Genomic DNA, 15,509 nt, shown 5'->3' with positions numbered 1-15,509 from the left:
CCCAATTCTTAATTGTAATCCAAATTAATCAATTTTGTCCATAAAAGTTCAATTTTGACCACAAAAATTCAATTTTGACTTTTTTTTGGAGTATAATTTAATATGCTCCAATTTCATCCTTAACTTAATTTAATCTCAATTTGACCCCAAATTTCACAAATTATTAAATTTTGACCCAAAATTTTTTTTTTTTTCAAAAAATTTTTTTTTTTCAAAAACTTTTTTTTTGCCGCCGGATTCCGGCGTTGACTTTTTAAACTTTTTTTTTTTTTTTTTTTTTTTTTTTTTTTTTTTCCTTCCGGATTTTTTTTCCGGATTCCGGCGTTGACTTTTTTTTTTTTTTTTTTTTTTTTGCTTTTTTCTTTTTTTTTTTTCTTTTCTTTTCTTCCGGATTTTTTCGCCGGTTTCCGGCGGTCTCTTTCTTTAGTGTTTTTTTAAGTTTTTTTTTTTGTTTGGTTTGTTTTGTTTTTCCACGCCCGCCGCTACACGTTGACCGTAATTGTGCTGTCACTGACAGTAATTTAGCGTAATTATACTGTCAATGATAGTTAATTAACGTAATTGTACTGCCGTTGACATTACATTTATGTAATTGTGCTGCCGTTGACAGTAAATTAATGCAATATTATATTTTTTTATTTATTATTATTTTTTTTTTTTTTTTTTTGATTTGTTGACAAGTCAACGTAATTATATTACTGTCGTTGACAGTAAAATAACTGTAAACACAATAATATTACTGTCAACAACATCAATATTATTATTTTTTTGGGGTGTTTGTTTTGTTTGAGTTATTCACGGAGTAACGTATTAATATTACTGTCTATTATTGTAATATTACTGTAAACACAATAATATTACTGTGGTTGACGGTAATATTACTGTTGTTATAGTAATATTCCTGTCAACCACATCAATATTATTATTTTGTTTGGATTTTTTGTTTGTTCGAGTTATTCACGGAGTAACGTAATAATATTACTGTCTACTATTGTAATATTACTGTTGCTATAGTAATATTACTGTCACTCACAGTAATATTAATTCTTTTGGTTTTTTTTATTTTGTTTACATTTGTTGAACGGACAACATAGTAATATTACTTTATTATACAATAATAATGAATTTTGTTGTGTTAATATTAATGTGCTAGAGATTAATATAGCAATATCAATGTGTTAAACTATAGTTTAGTTAATTTTACTGTGTTTAACAGTAATATAGTTAATATTACTGTCATTCACAGCAATATTGCTGTTTAAACGGAAAAAAAAAAAAAAAAGAAAAAAAAAAAAAAAAATTAAAAAGTCAACGCCGGAGACCGGCGTTGACCGCCGGTCACCGCCGGAATCCGGAAAAAAAATCCGGAAGGGAAAAAAAAAAAAAAAAAAAAAAATTAAAAAGTCAACGCCGGAATCCGGAAAAAAAATCCGGAAGGAAAAAAAAAATAAAAAATAAAATAAAAAGTTAACGCCGGAATCCGGCGGGAAAAAAAAGTTTTTGAAAAAAAAAAATTTGTGAAAAAAAAAAAGTTTTGGGTCAAAATTGAATAATTTGTGAAAGTTGGGGTCAAATTGAAGTTAAAGTAAGTTAAGGATGAAATTGGAGCATATTAAAGTAAGAGGGGTTATTTTAGTCCTTTACATAAATCTGGACCATGTGTGGACTTATTGGTAAAGGAGAATATTGTCTGGATCTCTTTATGAATAAGTTCCCACTTATGGGCTTATTTGTAATACTGAAATGATTTGTGCAGGCCAAAATTAAACATTCAGGCACATTTTTTACCATTTTTCAAAAAACAAAAAGTAAAAAAACTCAAAACTCTCTCAACCTTTCGATTTTCTTTCGCAAAGCCCGTGCAAATCGTCAACAGATCGGAGGTAATTTTTACGTTTTTACGATCCTCTTGTTATGTAGATTACGAATCCGGAAAAAAAAAAACGAAAAAAATCACACGTTGGCCTGCTCGTGTGAATTTACACGAGCGCATCCACTGTGCTCGTGTAAATCCACACGAGCAGGCATTTTTATTATTTTTTTTTATTTTTTTTAATTGCTCGTGTAAAAACACACGAGTGGTTGCAAAGTGCTCGTGTGAAATCACACGAGCAGTTTGCAACCGCTCGTGTGTTTTTACACGAGCAGATTATTATTAGTTTTTTTTTTTTTTTTTTTGATTTATAAGATGCTCGTGCAAAAACATGCGAGCATTTCAACAGTGCTCGTGTGAAATCAGATGAGCACTGTTGAAATGCTCGTGTGTTTTTGCACGAGCACAAAAATTTAATTTTTTTTTTTTTTTTTTTTTTATTTTTAATTGGGTAGGAATAGTACAAAAGGTAAATAGTTATGGTAAAAAGGTAAAAAATCATGGTAAAAAAGTGCATGAATGTTTAATTTGGCCTGCGTATATCACCACCCTTTGTAATATGCCCATAGCGAAAAGGAGTCATCTTTTTATTTATTTATTATTTATTTTCTTTTGATAAGAAAAAAAAACGAGTTACTTTTCTAGCGTGACTTTGGATTTGTCAACTTGCATTAAAAAAAATGATAAATTAAGTACGGTCAAATTACGAAATAAAATTCTTATGTTTGGGTATTATAATCAATTCATGAACTATGAATCTTCTTTTTTTTGAATAAATTCAAGTCCATTACAAGGGGAAGTAGGGGTGGGGGGACTCGAACCCTAGACCTTTACCCTATTGGTAAAGGCTAGGTACCAACTCTCCTAACGAGGGTTGATGAACTATGAATCTTCTTACACGTCCACTTATGCGGTGTTAAATTTAGTGGAATTTTCTAAATTATGTGAAATATTTTTCAATTTGCAACCATTTTACTTAATTTGATATCCACATTTGAAACAAGATGATTCTAACATGTGTATTTTGACTTGTAAATATCAGATTATAATGCATCAGAAACTGTATTTTTGCAAATAATTACACTATTTTGCACAAAATAGTGTAAGAATTCCGAATTCCAAATTCCAAATCTTGATTTTGTTTAAAGTTAATATATGCTAATATGAGTAATAATAAATGTAGTCCAATTAGACATTTTGTGCACTTGAGTACTTAACATGTGCTCATAATTTAGTATTATAAGCTCTCGTTTGGTTGCCAATATAAGATTAAATAATTTGATGAAACCCAATTTTTTTATTGGACCTTGTAAGGTCCAACAAAAAACATGTTTAAAATGTAAGATAAGCCATCATAACATAATATTTGCGGGTGGGTCGGATCGTCAAGTAATTGGAGATACCAAACATCCAACAAAATCCAACTATTTAGTTAAACATAGATAATCTCCCCAACCAAACGGGGCATAAGTCTATAATACAACACGAGACAATTCTTACTTATGTTTTTTGATATTATTATTCCACGAGGGTGATATAATTAGTAGTATTAATTTTTTTCATTAATTTCTAAAAAGCAAAATTGAATCATAATTCATAATTAATATATATCTACAATAAAGTTTGAATGGGCCTTGAAAACTTGGCCCACATATTTGTACAGTCTGTTTCATATGCTTGGATGAGAGAGACATAAAATTAGGAGGGCCATTATGAAAATATAATGAAGATTAAAGGGGCCACGTGTTAATAAGTGCCAGTCAAAGTCCACGTCAGTCAACATTGTTTGACTACCTTTGTCCAAACAAGCAAAATTATGGCTGTTATAATGACGAATTTACCTTTTTCTTTTAATTATTTATTATTTTGGACTATCTTTTTTATTAAGAGTTCATGCTCCACTCCACTCAGATCACAATCTTGTGGTACGAGAATATATATAGTACTGTGAAAAACATTACCAAATTAAATAAGATTAATAATCTTCCATCATTAGTTATTCTTTCTTAATTAGTGCTTAAGAGAATTAAGTACAAATGTACAATATAAGAGATGTATTTTAAATAGTAAATCAAAATTTCTATGTATTTATATAGTTGAGAGATTGTGACAACCTTTCATTATTTTTAGTGAATATTTATAAGAGAAATTAGGGAGGCCCTAAAAAGTATTCATGAAAAGAAAAATGAGATAAAAACCATAATCGCAAAATAAGATGAAAATCATAGTTTATTCCTCGAAGCGGATGAAGTTTAATATTGTAATCGTATAATCTCTACGTAATTATTTGACGAACAATGCATCGAAGTCCAAAATGAAAGAAGTAACAGAAGATTAGTATGTTTTATTATTGACAAAAATTTATATTCTCAAATCTCGGTGATAATTTCAACAAATAGGTTTGAGTGAGGATCTTTCACGTGATTCTTATTTGACTACTATTGTCATCGTTACCACTTACTTCCTGTTTATTTTAATTTTTTTTCCGCAAAATAAAATAATCTATTAAAACTGTAACGTATAACTTGTATGTAAAGCCATATCATTAAAATAATTAATATATCATATATTTAATTATGAACTTAATTAGGCTGACCTTACTCCGGTTGAGCCATAATAGGCTCTAGCTCAACTCACAAATTAATCGAATTTAAAAAAATAACTCAAACTCGACTCGACTCACTAAAAATCAAGTTCGACTTAAAATATAATCAGGCTGAGCCATCTAACTTCGATTATACCCGACTCAATCGATTGTCCTAGAAATAACTACTCATTATTAAGTTGTTTGTAATAATAATAAACCTTTGGGTAATGACCAAAATGCTAAAAGGGGAGATTCCCATCCTTGCTTTATCTTTAACCGGTCATGAGTAAAGCAATCCATCTAAATGTTGTCAGAATTTGGTATTATTTGGAGCAAACTAATAACAAAAAAACTAAACTACAAAAAATATGCCACTTTTAAGACAACAAAAAAGATTATTCTCCTTTTTTTTTTATAATAAAAATAATTAAATATTCAAATTTTCCCTGATTCCTACGTTATATAATATACGTACATTTTCACAAACCAGATATTCAAAATCTTGTTGTTTTTTCATACCCTTTTTTCCGATTCCCAAATTCCAACATCCAAACAATCCCCATAACCCATAATCCAAAAGGAAAAAGGACAAATTGCAAAAAGTAAAATAAGATTTCATACTTTCTCCCCCTAATCTTTAGTGTAATTACACTTTTCCCCCCCTTTCTTCTTCACTTCAAATCAGAAAACTACACAGAAAAAAGAAAACACTAGAAACACGAAAAATGCGTTTCCTCCTACTTCTGTTTCTCGTTCTCCACCTCCACATCGGCGGTTCCGCCGCCGCTACGCCGCCGCACATGCCGGAATACCGAGCATTGCTGTCAATAAAGGCCGCCATCACCGACGACCCTCAGTCGGCGCTCGCGTCGTGGAACGCCACCACACACCACTGCACGTGGCGGGGGGTCACCTGCGACGCGTCCGGGAGGCGCGTGGCATCACTCGACATCTCGAATCTCAGCCTCGCCGGCGTCCTCTCCCCCGACGTCGGCCGCCTCAGGTTCCTCGTCAACTTCTCCGCCGCCGCCAACTTCCTCTCCGGCCCTATTCCGCCGCAAATCTCCGACATCCCCAACCTCCGTCACCTCAATCTCTCCAACAATGTCTTCAACCTCAGTTTTCCGGCGGAGCTCTACCGCCTAAAAAACCTCGAAGTTCTCGACGTGTACAACAACAACATGACCGGAGATTTCCCTTCGCAGGCGTATCTCCTCACCAATCTCCGCCATTTGCACCTCGGCGGGAACTTCTTCACCGGCGTATTCCCCCGGAGTTCGGCTCCTTCCCTCACCTCGAGTACCTCGCCGTCTCCGGCAACGAGCTCACCGGCGCTATTCCGCCGCAAATCGGAAACCTAACGAACCTCAAGGAGCTCTACATCGGCTACTTCAACACATTCACCGGCGGAATCCCCAAGGAAATCGGCAATTTATCAAACCTAATCCGCTTCGACGCCGCCAATTGCGGCCTCTCAGGCCAAATTCCGGCAGAAATCGGCAATTTGCAGAACCTCGACACGCTTTTCCTCCAAGTGAACGGCATCTCCGGCGGTTTACCGCCGGAGCTAGGAAACCTGAAAAGCTTAAAATCAATGGATCTGTCAAACAACATCCTCTCCGGCGAGATTCCGCCGTCATTTTCACAGCTTCAAAACATCACTCTCTTAAATCTCTTCAGGAACAAATTCACCGGCTCGATACCGGAATTCATCGGAGATCTGCCGGAGTTGCAGGTGCTCCAGCTCTGGGAAAACAATTTCACCGGAATCATCCCCCAAAATTTAGGCGACAACGGAAACCTAGAAGAAGTCGATTTAAGCTCCAACAAATTAACCGGAAATTTACCCCCAAATCTCTGTAACGGTAATCAGCTCAACACATTAATCACACTCGGAAACTTTTTATTCGGCCCGATACCAGATTCACTGGGCCGGTGCGGGTCACTGGGTCGGATCCGGATGGGCGAAAACTATCTAAACGGGTCAATCCCAAAAGGCCTCCTGAGTTTGCCGAAGCTAACACAGGTGGAGCTTCAAGACAATCTTCTCTCCGGCGAGTTTCCCAACACCGATGGAATATTGTCAACCACCCTGGGGCAAATTAGTCTTTCCAACAACCACCTCGCCGGCCGATTGCCGCCGAGCATCGGCAATTTCGCCGCCGTGCAGAAGCTCCTCCTCGACGGAAACAAATTCTCCGGAGAGATTCCGGCGGAAATCGGGAAGCTGCAGCAGCTCTCGAAGATTGATTTCAGCCGGAACGATTTCTCCGGCCAGATTTCGCCGGAGATAAGCCGATGCAAGCTTTTGACCTTCGTCGATCTCAGCCATAATCGTCTCTCGGGCCCCATTCCGACCGAGATCACAAGTATGAAAATATTGAATTACTTGAATTTATCGAGGAACAATTTAATGGGGAATATCCCCTCTTCGATTTCGGGCATGCAAAGTTTAACATCCGTCGATTTCTCTTACAACAACTTCTCCGGTTTGGTACCGGCGACCGGCCAATTCAGTTACTTTAACCGGACCTCGTTTCTGGGCAATCCGGATCTCTGCGGGCCCTACTTAGGCCCATGCAGAGACGGTATTGCCCGAACCAGTGGGGCCCACGAGAAGGGGAGTGCTAGTTTCTCCCCTTCGATGAAGCTTCTCCTCGTTACGGGGTTGCTAGTTTGTTCGATTGTATTTGCTATCGCCGCGGTATTCAAAGCCCGATCGTTGAAGAAGGGTAGTGGGTCCCGCTCTTGGAAGCTAACCGCTTTCCAAAGATTGGATTTCACGTGCGACGACATTCTAGATTGCCTCAAAGACGATAACATAATCGGTAAAGGTGGCGCGGGGGTCGTCTACAAGGCGGCGACTTCCGGCGGCGGCGGTGATGTGGCGGTGAAGCGGCTTCCGCCGGCGGTGGGCGGCCGTGGCGGCGGCGGAGGCGGGGCCCACGACCATGGGTTCAACGCCGAGATACAAACCCTTGGGAAAATCAGGCATAGATACATTGTTCGGTTGTTGGGGTTTTGTTCGAACGGCGAAACGAATCTCTTGGTTTACGAGTATATGCCGAACGGTAGTTTGGGGGAGGTGCTTCACGGGAAGAAGGGGGGGCATTTGGTTTGGGAGACTAGGTATAAGATTGCCGTGGAGGCGGCAAAGGGGTTGTGCTATCTCCACCACGATTGCTCGCCTTTGATCGTGCACCGTGACGTGAAGTCGAATAATATTCTACTCGATTCGAATTTCGAAGCCCACGTGGCGGATTTTGGTTTGGCAAAGTTCTTGCAAGATTCCGGTACATCGGAGTGTATGTCGGCAATTGCCGGTTCTTATGGATATATTGCTCCAGGTATATTACATTGTTATGAAAATGCTTTTTGGTTACATTTAAATTTGATGTGCTTTTGGAGATAATTATGTTTGTTTATGCTATTTAATTTGTTTTGGTTAGCAATTAGGTTTATTATTGAGTAGCAATTCATTTGTAGCAAAGGTTATGTTTATAGAGGGCCAAATTAAATGTAAACTAAATTTACAAATTTCTATATAAAATACTAAATTTTCGAAAACGGCCCGAAAATTATTCTCATCCGTTCGAAATTAATTGTCGCTTTAGAAAAGTTTTATTATGTATTATTTTGTCGTTTTAAAACAATTCTAATGATGCATGATTACCATTTTCGCAATTTTGCCCTTTATCACTCTGAATTAGTTGTGAAGTAATTATTAAGGGAGAAAGGGTATTTTAGTATTTGTTTCACGTATATTTATTACGTTAATTTTTTTTAATACGTGTGCACCAACCATTTGAAACGGAGGGAGCATGTCATGCATGGAAACATATATTTGTTGATTTTCGATTACACGTTTATTAATTAATCGCCTCTCTCTCTCTCTCTAGAATACGCCTACACGCTCAAAGTGGACGAAAAGAGCGACGTATACAGCTTCGGTGTGGTTCTATTAGAACTCGTGACGGGTCGAAAGCCCGTTGGAGAGTTTGGTGACGGTGTGGACATAGTCCAATGGGTGAGAAAAATGACCGAAGGGAATAAACAAGGGGCGGTCAAGGTTCTTGATCCAAGGCTCGAACGGGTCCCGCTCCACGAGGTGACTCATGTCTTTTACGTAGCGATGCTTTGCGTGGAGGAGCAGGCGGTGGAGCGGCCCACCATGCGCGAGGTGGTCCAAATGCTGACCGAGCTGCCCGGAGATTCCGGTTCGGAGGTAAAATTAGGTCATCAAGAACAAGAGATGCCTATCTCATCACCTCCTCCACAAGATCTTCTTAGTATTTGAGATTAGCTCTTTAATCTTTTTAATTAAGACAATTTAGAGGGTCTAGTTTTGTTGGCATTGTGTGTTTTTTTAATTTCTTTTTTGGTGCTATTTTTATTTTAGTGGTGTGTATTTTTTTTAAGCTTAACTTCAATTTAATGATGGTATTGCTTCCAAAGTTTGTGTATAAGTTATTTGGTTCTTGTTAGGCTTTGTTTGGTTGAGCATATTTTGTAATGATTAATTAAATAATTAACGTTTAACTATTTGAATAGTTTAATATTTTCTTAAATTAATAATATTATTTAAATCACACAAAGTGGAGTTTGGTTTATAGATAAGTGTGCTTAGAAAAAAGTGTATAAATAAATGAAGAAATTAACTTTGAAGATTGGACTTTATATGGAGTGGTGTGCAAATTGCAATGACTTTCAATTACCAAGATAGTGGGTTTAATTTAAAAAAACTAGGCATTAATTCAGCTATATATTTGTATTTTTATTTCTTTCTATTTTACCCTTATGTTATTTGAGAAAAAACAAAAAATGAGTTACGAGAACATCTGAAGTAATGTCTAATTATGAAAATTTCCCATGTATGCGATATATGTAAATCTCCCGAGGTATGTTGTGCAAGAAGCTTGTTCGAGTTTTTAAAAATTTATTTAATAATAATGAAATATTTGTAACATAAAATCAATTTTATATAAAAAAGTATTATAAAATATGTAAAATCGATTTCTTTGAATAAAAAATTATAAAAATCTAAACAAAAAATAAAAATAAAAAATTTTAATATTACAAGATATATTTAATTATTTTTTATATATAACTTTTTTATATTTTAAAGTTAAAAGTAACTATATGTATTTAAATATATTACTACAATCTATCCGCTAAGTAATTAATATGCTTACATTTGTCACATATTAAAAGGCAGAAATGACATTTTCAGAAAAATTATTCCATAGAATCAAAAAGATTATGTTGAAAGACGGCATCATATCTTAGGGAGATTTCATAATTACTCAAACATGAGGAGGGTGTTCGTGATTAGACTTTACTTCAGAGGGCTTTTTCGTATTTTTCTATTTATTTTTCAATTAATTCTTCTTTAAATAATTAATAGTGATAAATGACAAAAAAAAAACAAAAAAAAAAAAAAAAAAAAACTAAACCGACAAGTATAACCATATAATTGGTGTAAAATATGTATACATAAGTATGGTTGTCGAATGGTTAAGATCTACCCCGTTTATTTTACCCCATATAGCATAGAATAGACCGATGATGAATATTGCTTCTGCAAATTGCAATTGGCAATAATGGTGAGAAATAAATACAAGTCAATATGTGAGTGGTGGTGTTGTTGTTGCCCTTGAAGACAAGTAAAGAGTTCTCTCTTCATTAAATAAACCTTAACATTAAATACTCATCAAATCTTTTTCATTATTTATTACCATTTGACCTCTCAGACTGAGTGATGTAATGATTATATTAAATATATTTCCTATTTAATTGATTTTTAGTACTCCTTCCATTCTATAGTTGGTGGCCTCATTTATTATTTAAGAGTTTGAAATAAAATGTAGCTACAATGTTTGATTGATTGGCTTGCGTTTTTACTATTTTCACCCTCGACAAAAAAAAATGTATGGTTGAATTGTAAGAAAATATAAACAGTTATACATTTATAAATTAATATAGGTGGAATCTATCAAATTCTATTAGTTTAGCGTTTTCTCTAGCACGTTTAAGGAAGTTGGGATCGAGAAAATTATTATCTAAACAAGATTATTAATTTATCGAGATACTACTGTATATGACAAAGAACAAATTACAGTTCTCTACATTGACTTGAATATTTCGTACCAAAAAAAATGACTTTTCAACCAACACTTTAAGAAAAGTAATGGTAATTGTTAATTTATAATAGCTATATAAATCAATCTTATTTAGTTGTAACAACTTACTTGTGAAGATAGTAGTATGTTAAAACTATAATTCTTGTCGGTTCGGACACAAAAATGACCTACAAAAACGAGAACCTGCAAACAAGATTTTACTATTTTAGATGTACGGTGACCTTAATATATAAGACTTATTAAAATATTAAAGCATCGCTTTTAGATTCTACGTCGCTCTTGGACAAAACTCGAACGTCTTTTTTCTTCCCACAAATCATCTTTCTTGCAATTTCTCTGAGACTGAATTTCCTTCAGATGACGGATAACCTCTCCCGAGATTTTTATAGCGAATTTGTATGTGTTGCCACAACAGCAACAAGGGCACAATATTCCACCACACAGCGACCTAGCAAAACTTCAATACTTAATATATTTTTCTTCAACAAAAGCGTCGAGATTTTTCACTAATTTGTTTGACTTATATGAACACGAAATAAGCTCTGCAAACCCTAATTTGAATCTAAAGAAATCAAACATAAGTAAATATAGTCACACAATGATTAACAAAAGCAATGGTCTAAATTCTACTTATTTGTGGATGATGAGAAAATCGAACATATATTTTGTCCACGGGTTGTTGGTTGTTATGTCATGTCATGGTACTATAATTTTTTTTTTTCAAAATTATTATAAAAACAATCCAAATAGTACTTATTATTCACTTGTACATGTAATGGAGAGTGATCTGGCAGAAGGATGACGTGGCATTCTATTAACCGTTGGATTTTTACCCACAGCAGGTGACTGATTGATGGATGGTATGTTGCTCTGCTAATTGGGAACAAAACATTTCGGAGTGGGTTTTTTTTTTTTTTTTTTTTTTTGAATTTTGCTAAAATGTCAAATTTTTTGACAATTGTTCCAATAAAGCAGAAATTGCAGGAGCAATTATTTGTTTGGGAATATTTCAATTTATTTATTTGGGAAACATATTTGGTGAATTATTTCAAGTACTTATTTCAATTTATTTATTTCAAGTACATTTTCACGAGCTTGATCCATTTTTTTTAATTATTTTAGTTTGTGCTCAAATTTTAATATTAAGGTCGAACTTGAACTAATTATTATATTATAATAAGAGTGACAAAATTAATTTATTTTTATAACTTCTTATTAGATTAATTTTAAATTAGTGTATTTGTAGTTAAAAATAAATAAATGAACTGCGTTATAAGAGCTCGTCAAAAAGTTCGAACTGGCTCGACAAATTTACGACTTAGAGGATTATTTTTGTAATAAAGCAAATTCAATGATCAAAGTTACCATATTTTATAAGGTAGATAATAGGGTTCAAGATAATGGTGGAGCTGTAAAGTGAACAAATTAAAAGATATATTTTTCAATCAACATGTAGTAATAATTTGAATTTCATCTTAAAGTTGAACTTGAATCTATATATATATATATATATATATATATATATATATATATATATATATATATATATATATATATATATATATATTTATTTTGATAAAATATATATAACAACTTATGGTGGAGGACTTAAAAAAATATATCCAATGTGCAGCTTTGCAGACAACAATTTCTGTGTAGATCTAATTAAGTGCCATTTCATTTTATATTTTCTTTTATTATATATATATTTTATTTGTAAGTTCCATGATACATAATATTTATTTTTTATTGTTTGTATATACGATTGAAATAAAAACATACTCAGAATCTTGTTCCTAAATATGATTGTATATCAAATTTTCAATATCATCGTATTTATTCTCATTTACCTTTTTTCATCGTTTTATTTTCTGTCGAATCTCGTTTCTTGTAAGTTATATTTATCATTTATCGACCCCCACCAGTCATCTTGACTTTGAACTTTATTTATTATAGAAGTAAAAATAATTAATTATATAATTTTATTATTATTATTATTATTAAATTGGGCGATGAATGTTATGATTGCATGTGGATGTTAGATACGCAGCAGGTGCAGATTGTAGGGTAGATAGAAAAAGTACAGTGGAAATTTCCAAAAAAGTTTTTTTTTTTTTTTTTTCAGTTAGCATTAATAAATTTGGCTGTCAATTAATGGCATTTTTAGTATATATTTATATAATAAGAGTCAAAATATACAAAATATAAAGTGCATATATAATATATTTTAATTTATGATTATCATATGTTGTTTCTATTTGTCACCTACCTACACAACAAGCAACCAGAATTACTGCATGGGGATTCTCTATTTACCTTCCGACGTCGTTTTAGAATGTGAATGGGATTCGTAAGATTAATTTAATTACATAAAATTAAACTATTTATGATTTTTTTTTCTTTTTTTGTTGGGTAAATTCCACTTTACCCCCTCGTACTCTGCCTGAGAGTCACTTAACCCCCTCGTACTCTCAATTTTCTCGATGTACCCCCCTGTACTCGTACAATTTCCCAATACAGCCCTCTCCGTTAACTTTTTTCAATTTTGACTCTGACGCCGTTTGGTCAACTCTGTAAATTACAAAATTGTCACTGCCTAAACATCGTTCCTTCTCATGTGAACATTATCGTTTCTTCTTCTTTCACCACTCCCAAGATATCCCCAAATTGAAGCCCTAACTCAGCAAAAATCAAGATCAAAAAATTGATCGATTCCAAGAAGAAGAAGAAGAAACGATAATGTTGACGGGCGAAGAAACGATAATGTTGACGGGAGAAGAAACGATGTTTAGGCAGTGGCAATTTTGTAATTTACAGAGTTGACCAAACGGCGATAGAGTCGAAATTGAAAAAAAGTTGACGGAGAGGGTTGTATTGGGAAATCGTACGAGTACAGGGGGTACATTGAGAAAATTGAGAGTACGAGGGGGTTAAGTGACTCTCGGGCAGAGTACGAGGGGGTAAAGTGGAATTTACCCTTTTTTGTTTAATAGAATTAATATTAAATTAAAATCGAAAACTAAAAAATATTAAAAATAAATACTATTAATAACCCTACTTGTATATGGGCTTCAAAATATCCTCGGTATAAGAATTGCCAGGTGGCGGTTGTAGATTGGGCCTTAAAATACTATTTTGCAGTTCACAAGGCCCAATTGTGGGATGAAGGTTTGATCAAAGTTTTCTTTGACTGGAAAAATATTTTTTGACTGACCAAAATATTTAATTTAGTAGGATAGTAGTAAGGAATCGATAAATTTATAATTACTCCCTCCTTCCCATTTTATTTGTATTTCTAGAGATATTTTTTTATTTCAAAATAATTGTCACTTTACAATTTCAATGGCACATTTATTATGTTTTCTCAAATTTGCCCTTACTACTATTAAAAGAATTAATGATGGAGCAATAAATAAGAGTGGTTTTTTAGTCATTTTATTATGATTTTTGTAGAATCCATGCACATTTATTGATTTTCTTAATACGTGTGCATGAGCTCAAAACGACAAATAAAATGGGAAGGAGGGAGTATTAAAAAAATTATCAAAATGGCTAAAATACAAGAACTATATAAGATAATCAAAAAATGCATTATCTTAATCAACGAGTGTCAAATATATTTATTCGTTATTCCCTATGTTTCACAAGAACGGTTATGTTTTAAAATACTTTTGTTTAATATTTATACATCACTTTATATTTTCAATTCGTCATTAAATATAAAAAAATTCTTTTTATTTTGACATTGTTAATTCAAAATATTAACTCTCTCTTACAAATTATTGATGGATAAATATTATTTTATTCATGACTTTGTGTTTAGTTATGAGAAAATCACACCGTAAATTATTATTGCATCAATAAGAGTCGGAAAAAATTCAAAACGGCATCAACTCCAAGAAGAAAATAAAAATGGTATTATTTTTATGAAGTCGTCGCAGATTAATTATAAATCTATAATTACTATTATCTTAAGGAGTCATTAACTTATATATTTTATGGAGACTACAAAATTCTTGTAAATATATTATTTTATTTATTTAGTGAATCATTAATTAACCGTATCATCTCTAGTCGACACTTATCAAAAATATTATTTAAACAAAAATATTAATTAATAGAATATTAAACGGCGTCAACTTCAACAAGAAAAAAAAAAGATATCATTTTCTTATGAAGTTTTTGTAGACTAATTATAACTTCATAGTTACTATTACCTTGAGGAATCATTAACTTATATATTTTATGGAGACTACAAATTCTTGTAAATATATTATTTAATAAATTTAGTGAATCATTAATTTACCATATCATCTCAATTCTCTAGTCGACACTTATCAAAAATATTGTTTAAACAAAAATATTAATTAATAGAATATTATATAAGAGCTTTAATTTTTTATTTTGATTAGAGCACCTTAAAAAATATTATGCATGTATCTCTATCTCGGCAATTGCTCCAAAAAATAATTCAATTTAAACCAAACCATGCACACAGCACACATGCGGGTGTGTGTAATATTTAGAGTAAATTACAACCACCCCTAAAGTATGATCAAATTACGAAACTTCCTTTCTGTTTGGGTAATTACAATCACACAATTATAAATCTTCTTACACGTCCACCCTTGCAGTTTCAAATTTAGTAAAATCTTCTTGGATTATATGGAATATCATCACTTTTTTACCTGTTTTATCCCATTCGAGCTCTATATTTTGAAGAACGATGATCATAGGATGTGTTATTTGATTTGTATATATCAGATTGTGTTGCATAAAAAACTGTATTTTTATACAAAACGAGTAAAAACTAGAGCACATTCCACGGAATCTAGATGATTATGTTGAATTTGACACCATAAGGATGAAAGTGTAAGAAGATTCACAGTTGAGGGGTGGATGTAATTAT

The 15,509-nt window shown here is 33.1% G+C and overlaps 1 protein-coding gene across 1 annotated transcript; it reads left to right on the top strand.

Annotated features, from left to right (window-relative positions):
* The first annotated feature begins 4,830 nt into the window (after positions 1-4,830).
* On the top strand, positions 4,831-8,914 carry LOC105953495 (leucine-rich repeat receptor-like serine/threonine-protein kinase BAM1). Its single transcript, XM_012977161.2, has 2 exons — positions 4,831-7,807; positions 8,360-8,914. Exons 1-2 carry the CDS (start codon positions 6,055-6,057, stop codon positions 8,755-8,757), a joined length of 2,151 nt encoding a protein of 716 aa, XP_012832615.2. The 5' UTR covers positions 4,831-6,054; the 3' UTR covers positions 8,758-8,914.
* The last annotated feature ends 6,595 nt before the right edge of the window (positions 8,915-15,509 follow it).

Source organism: Erythranthe guttata, chromosome 12 (genome assembly GCF_056151865.1).
Source record: "Erythranthe guttata isolate IM_541 chromosome 12, IM_541, whole genome shotgun sequence".
NCBI classification, from domain to species: Eukaryota; Viridiplantae; Streptophyta; class Magnoliopsida; order Lamiales; family Phrymaceae; genus Erythranthe; species Erythranthe guttata.
This window is presented reverse-complemented; position numbering and strand designations above follow the sequence as displayed.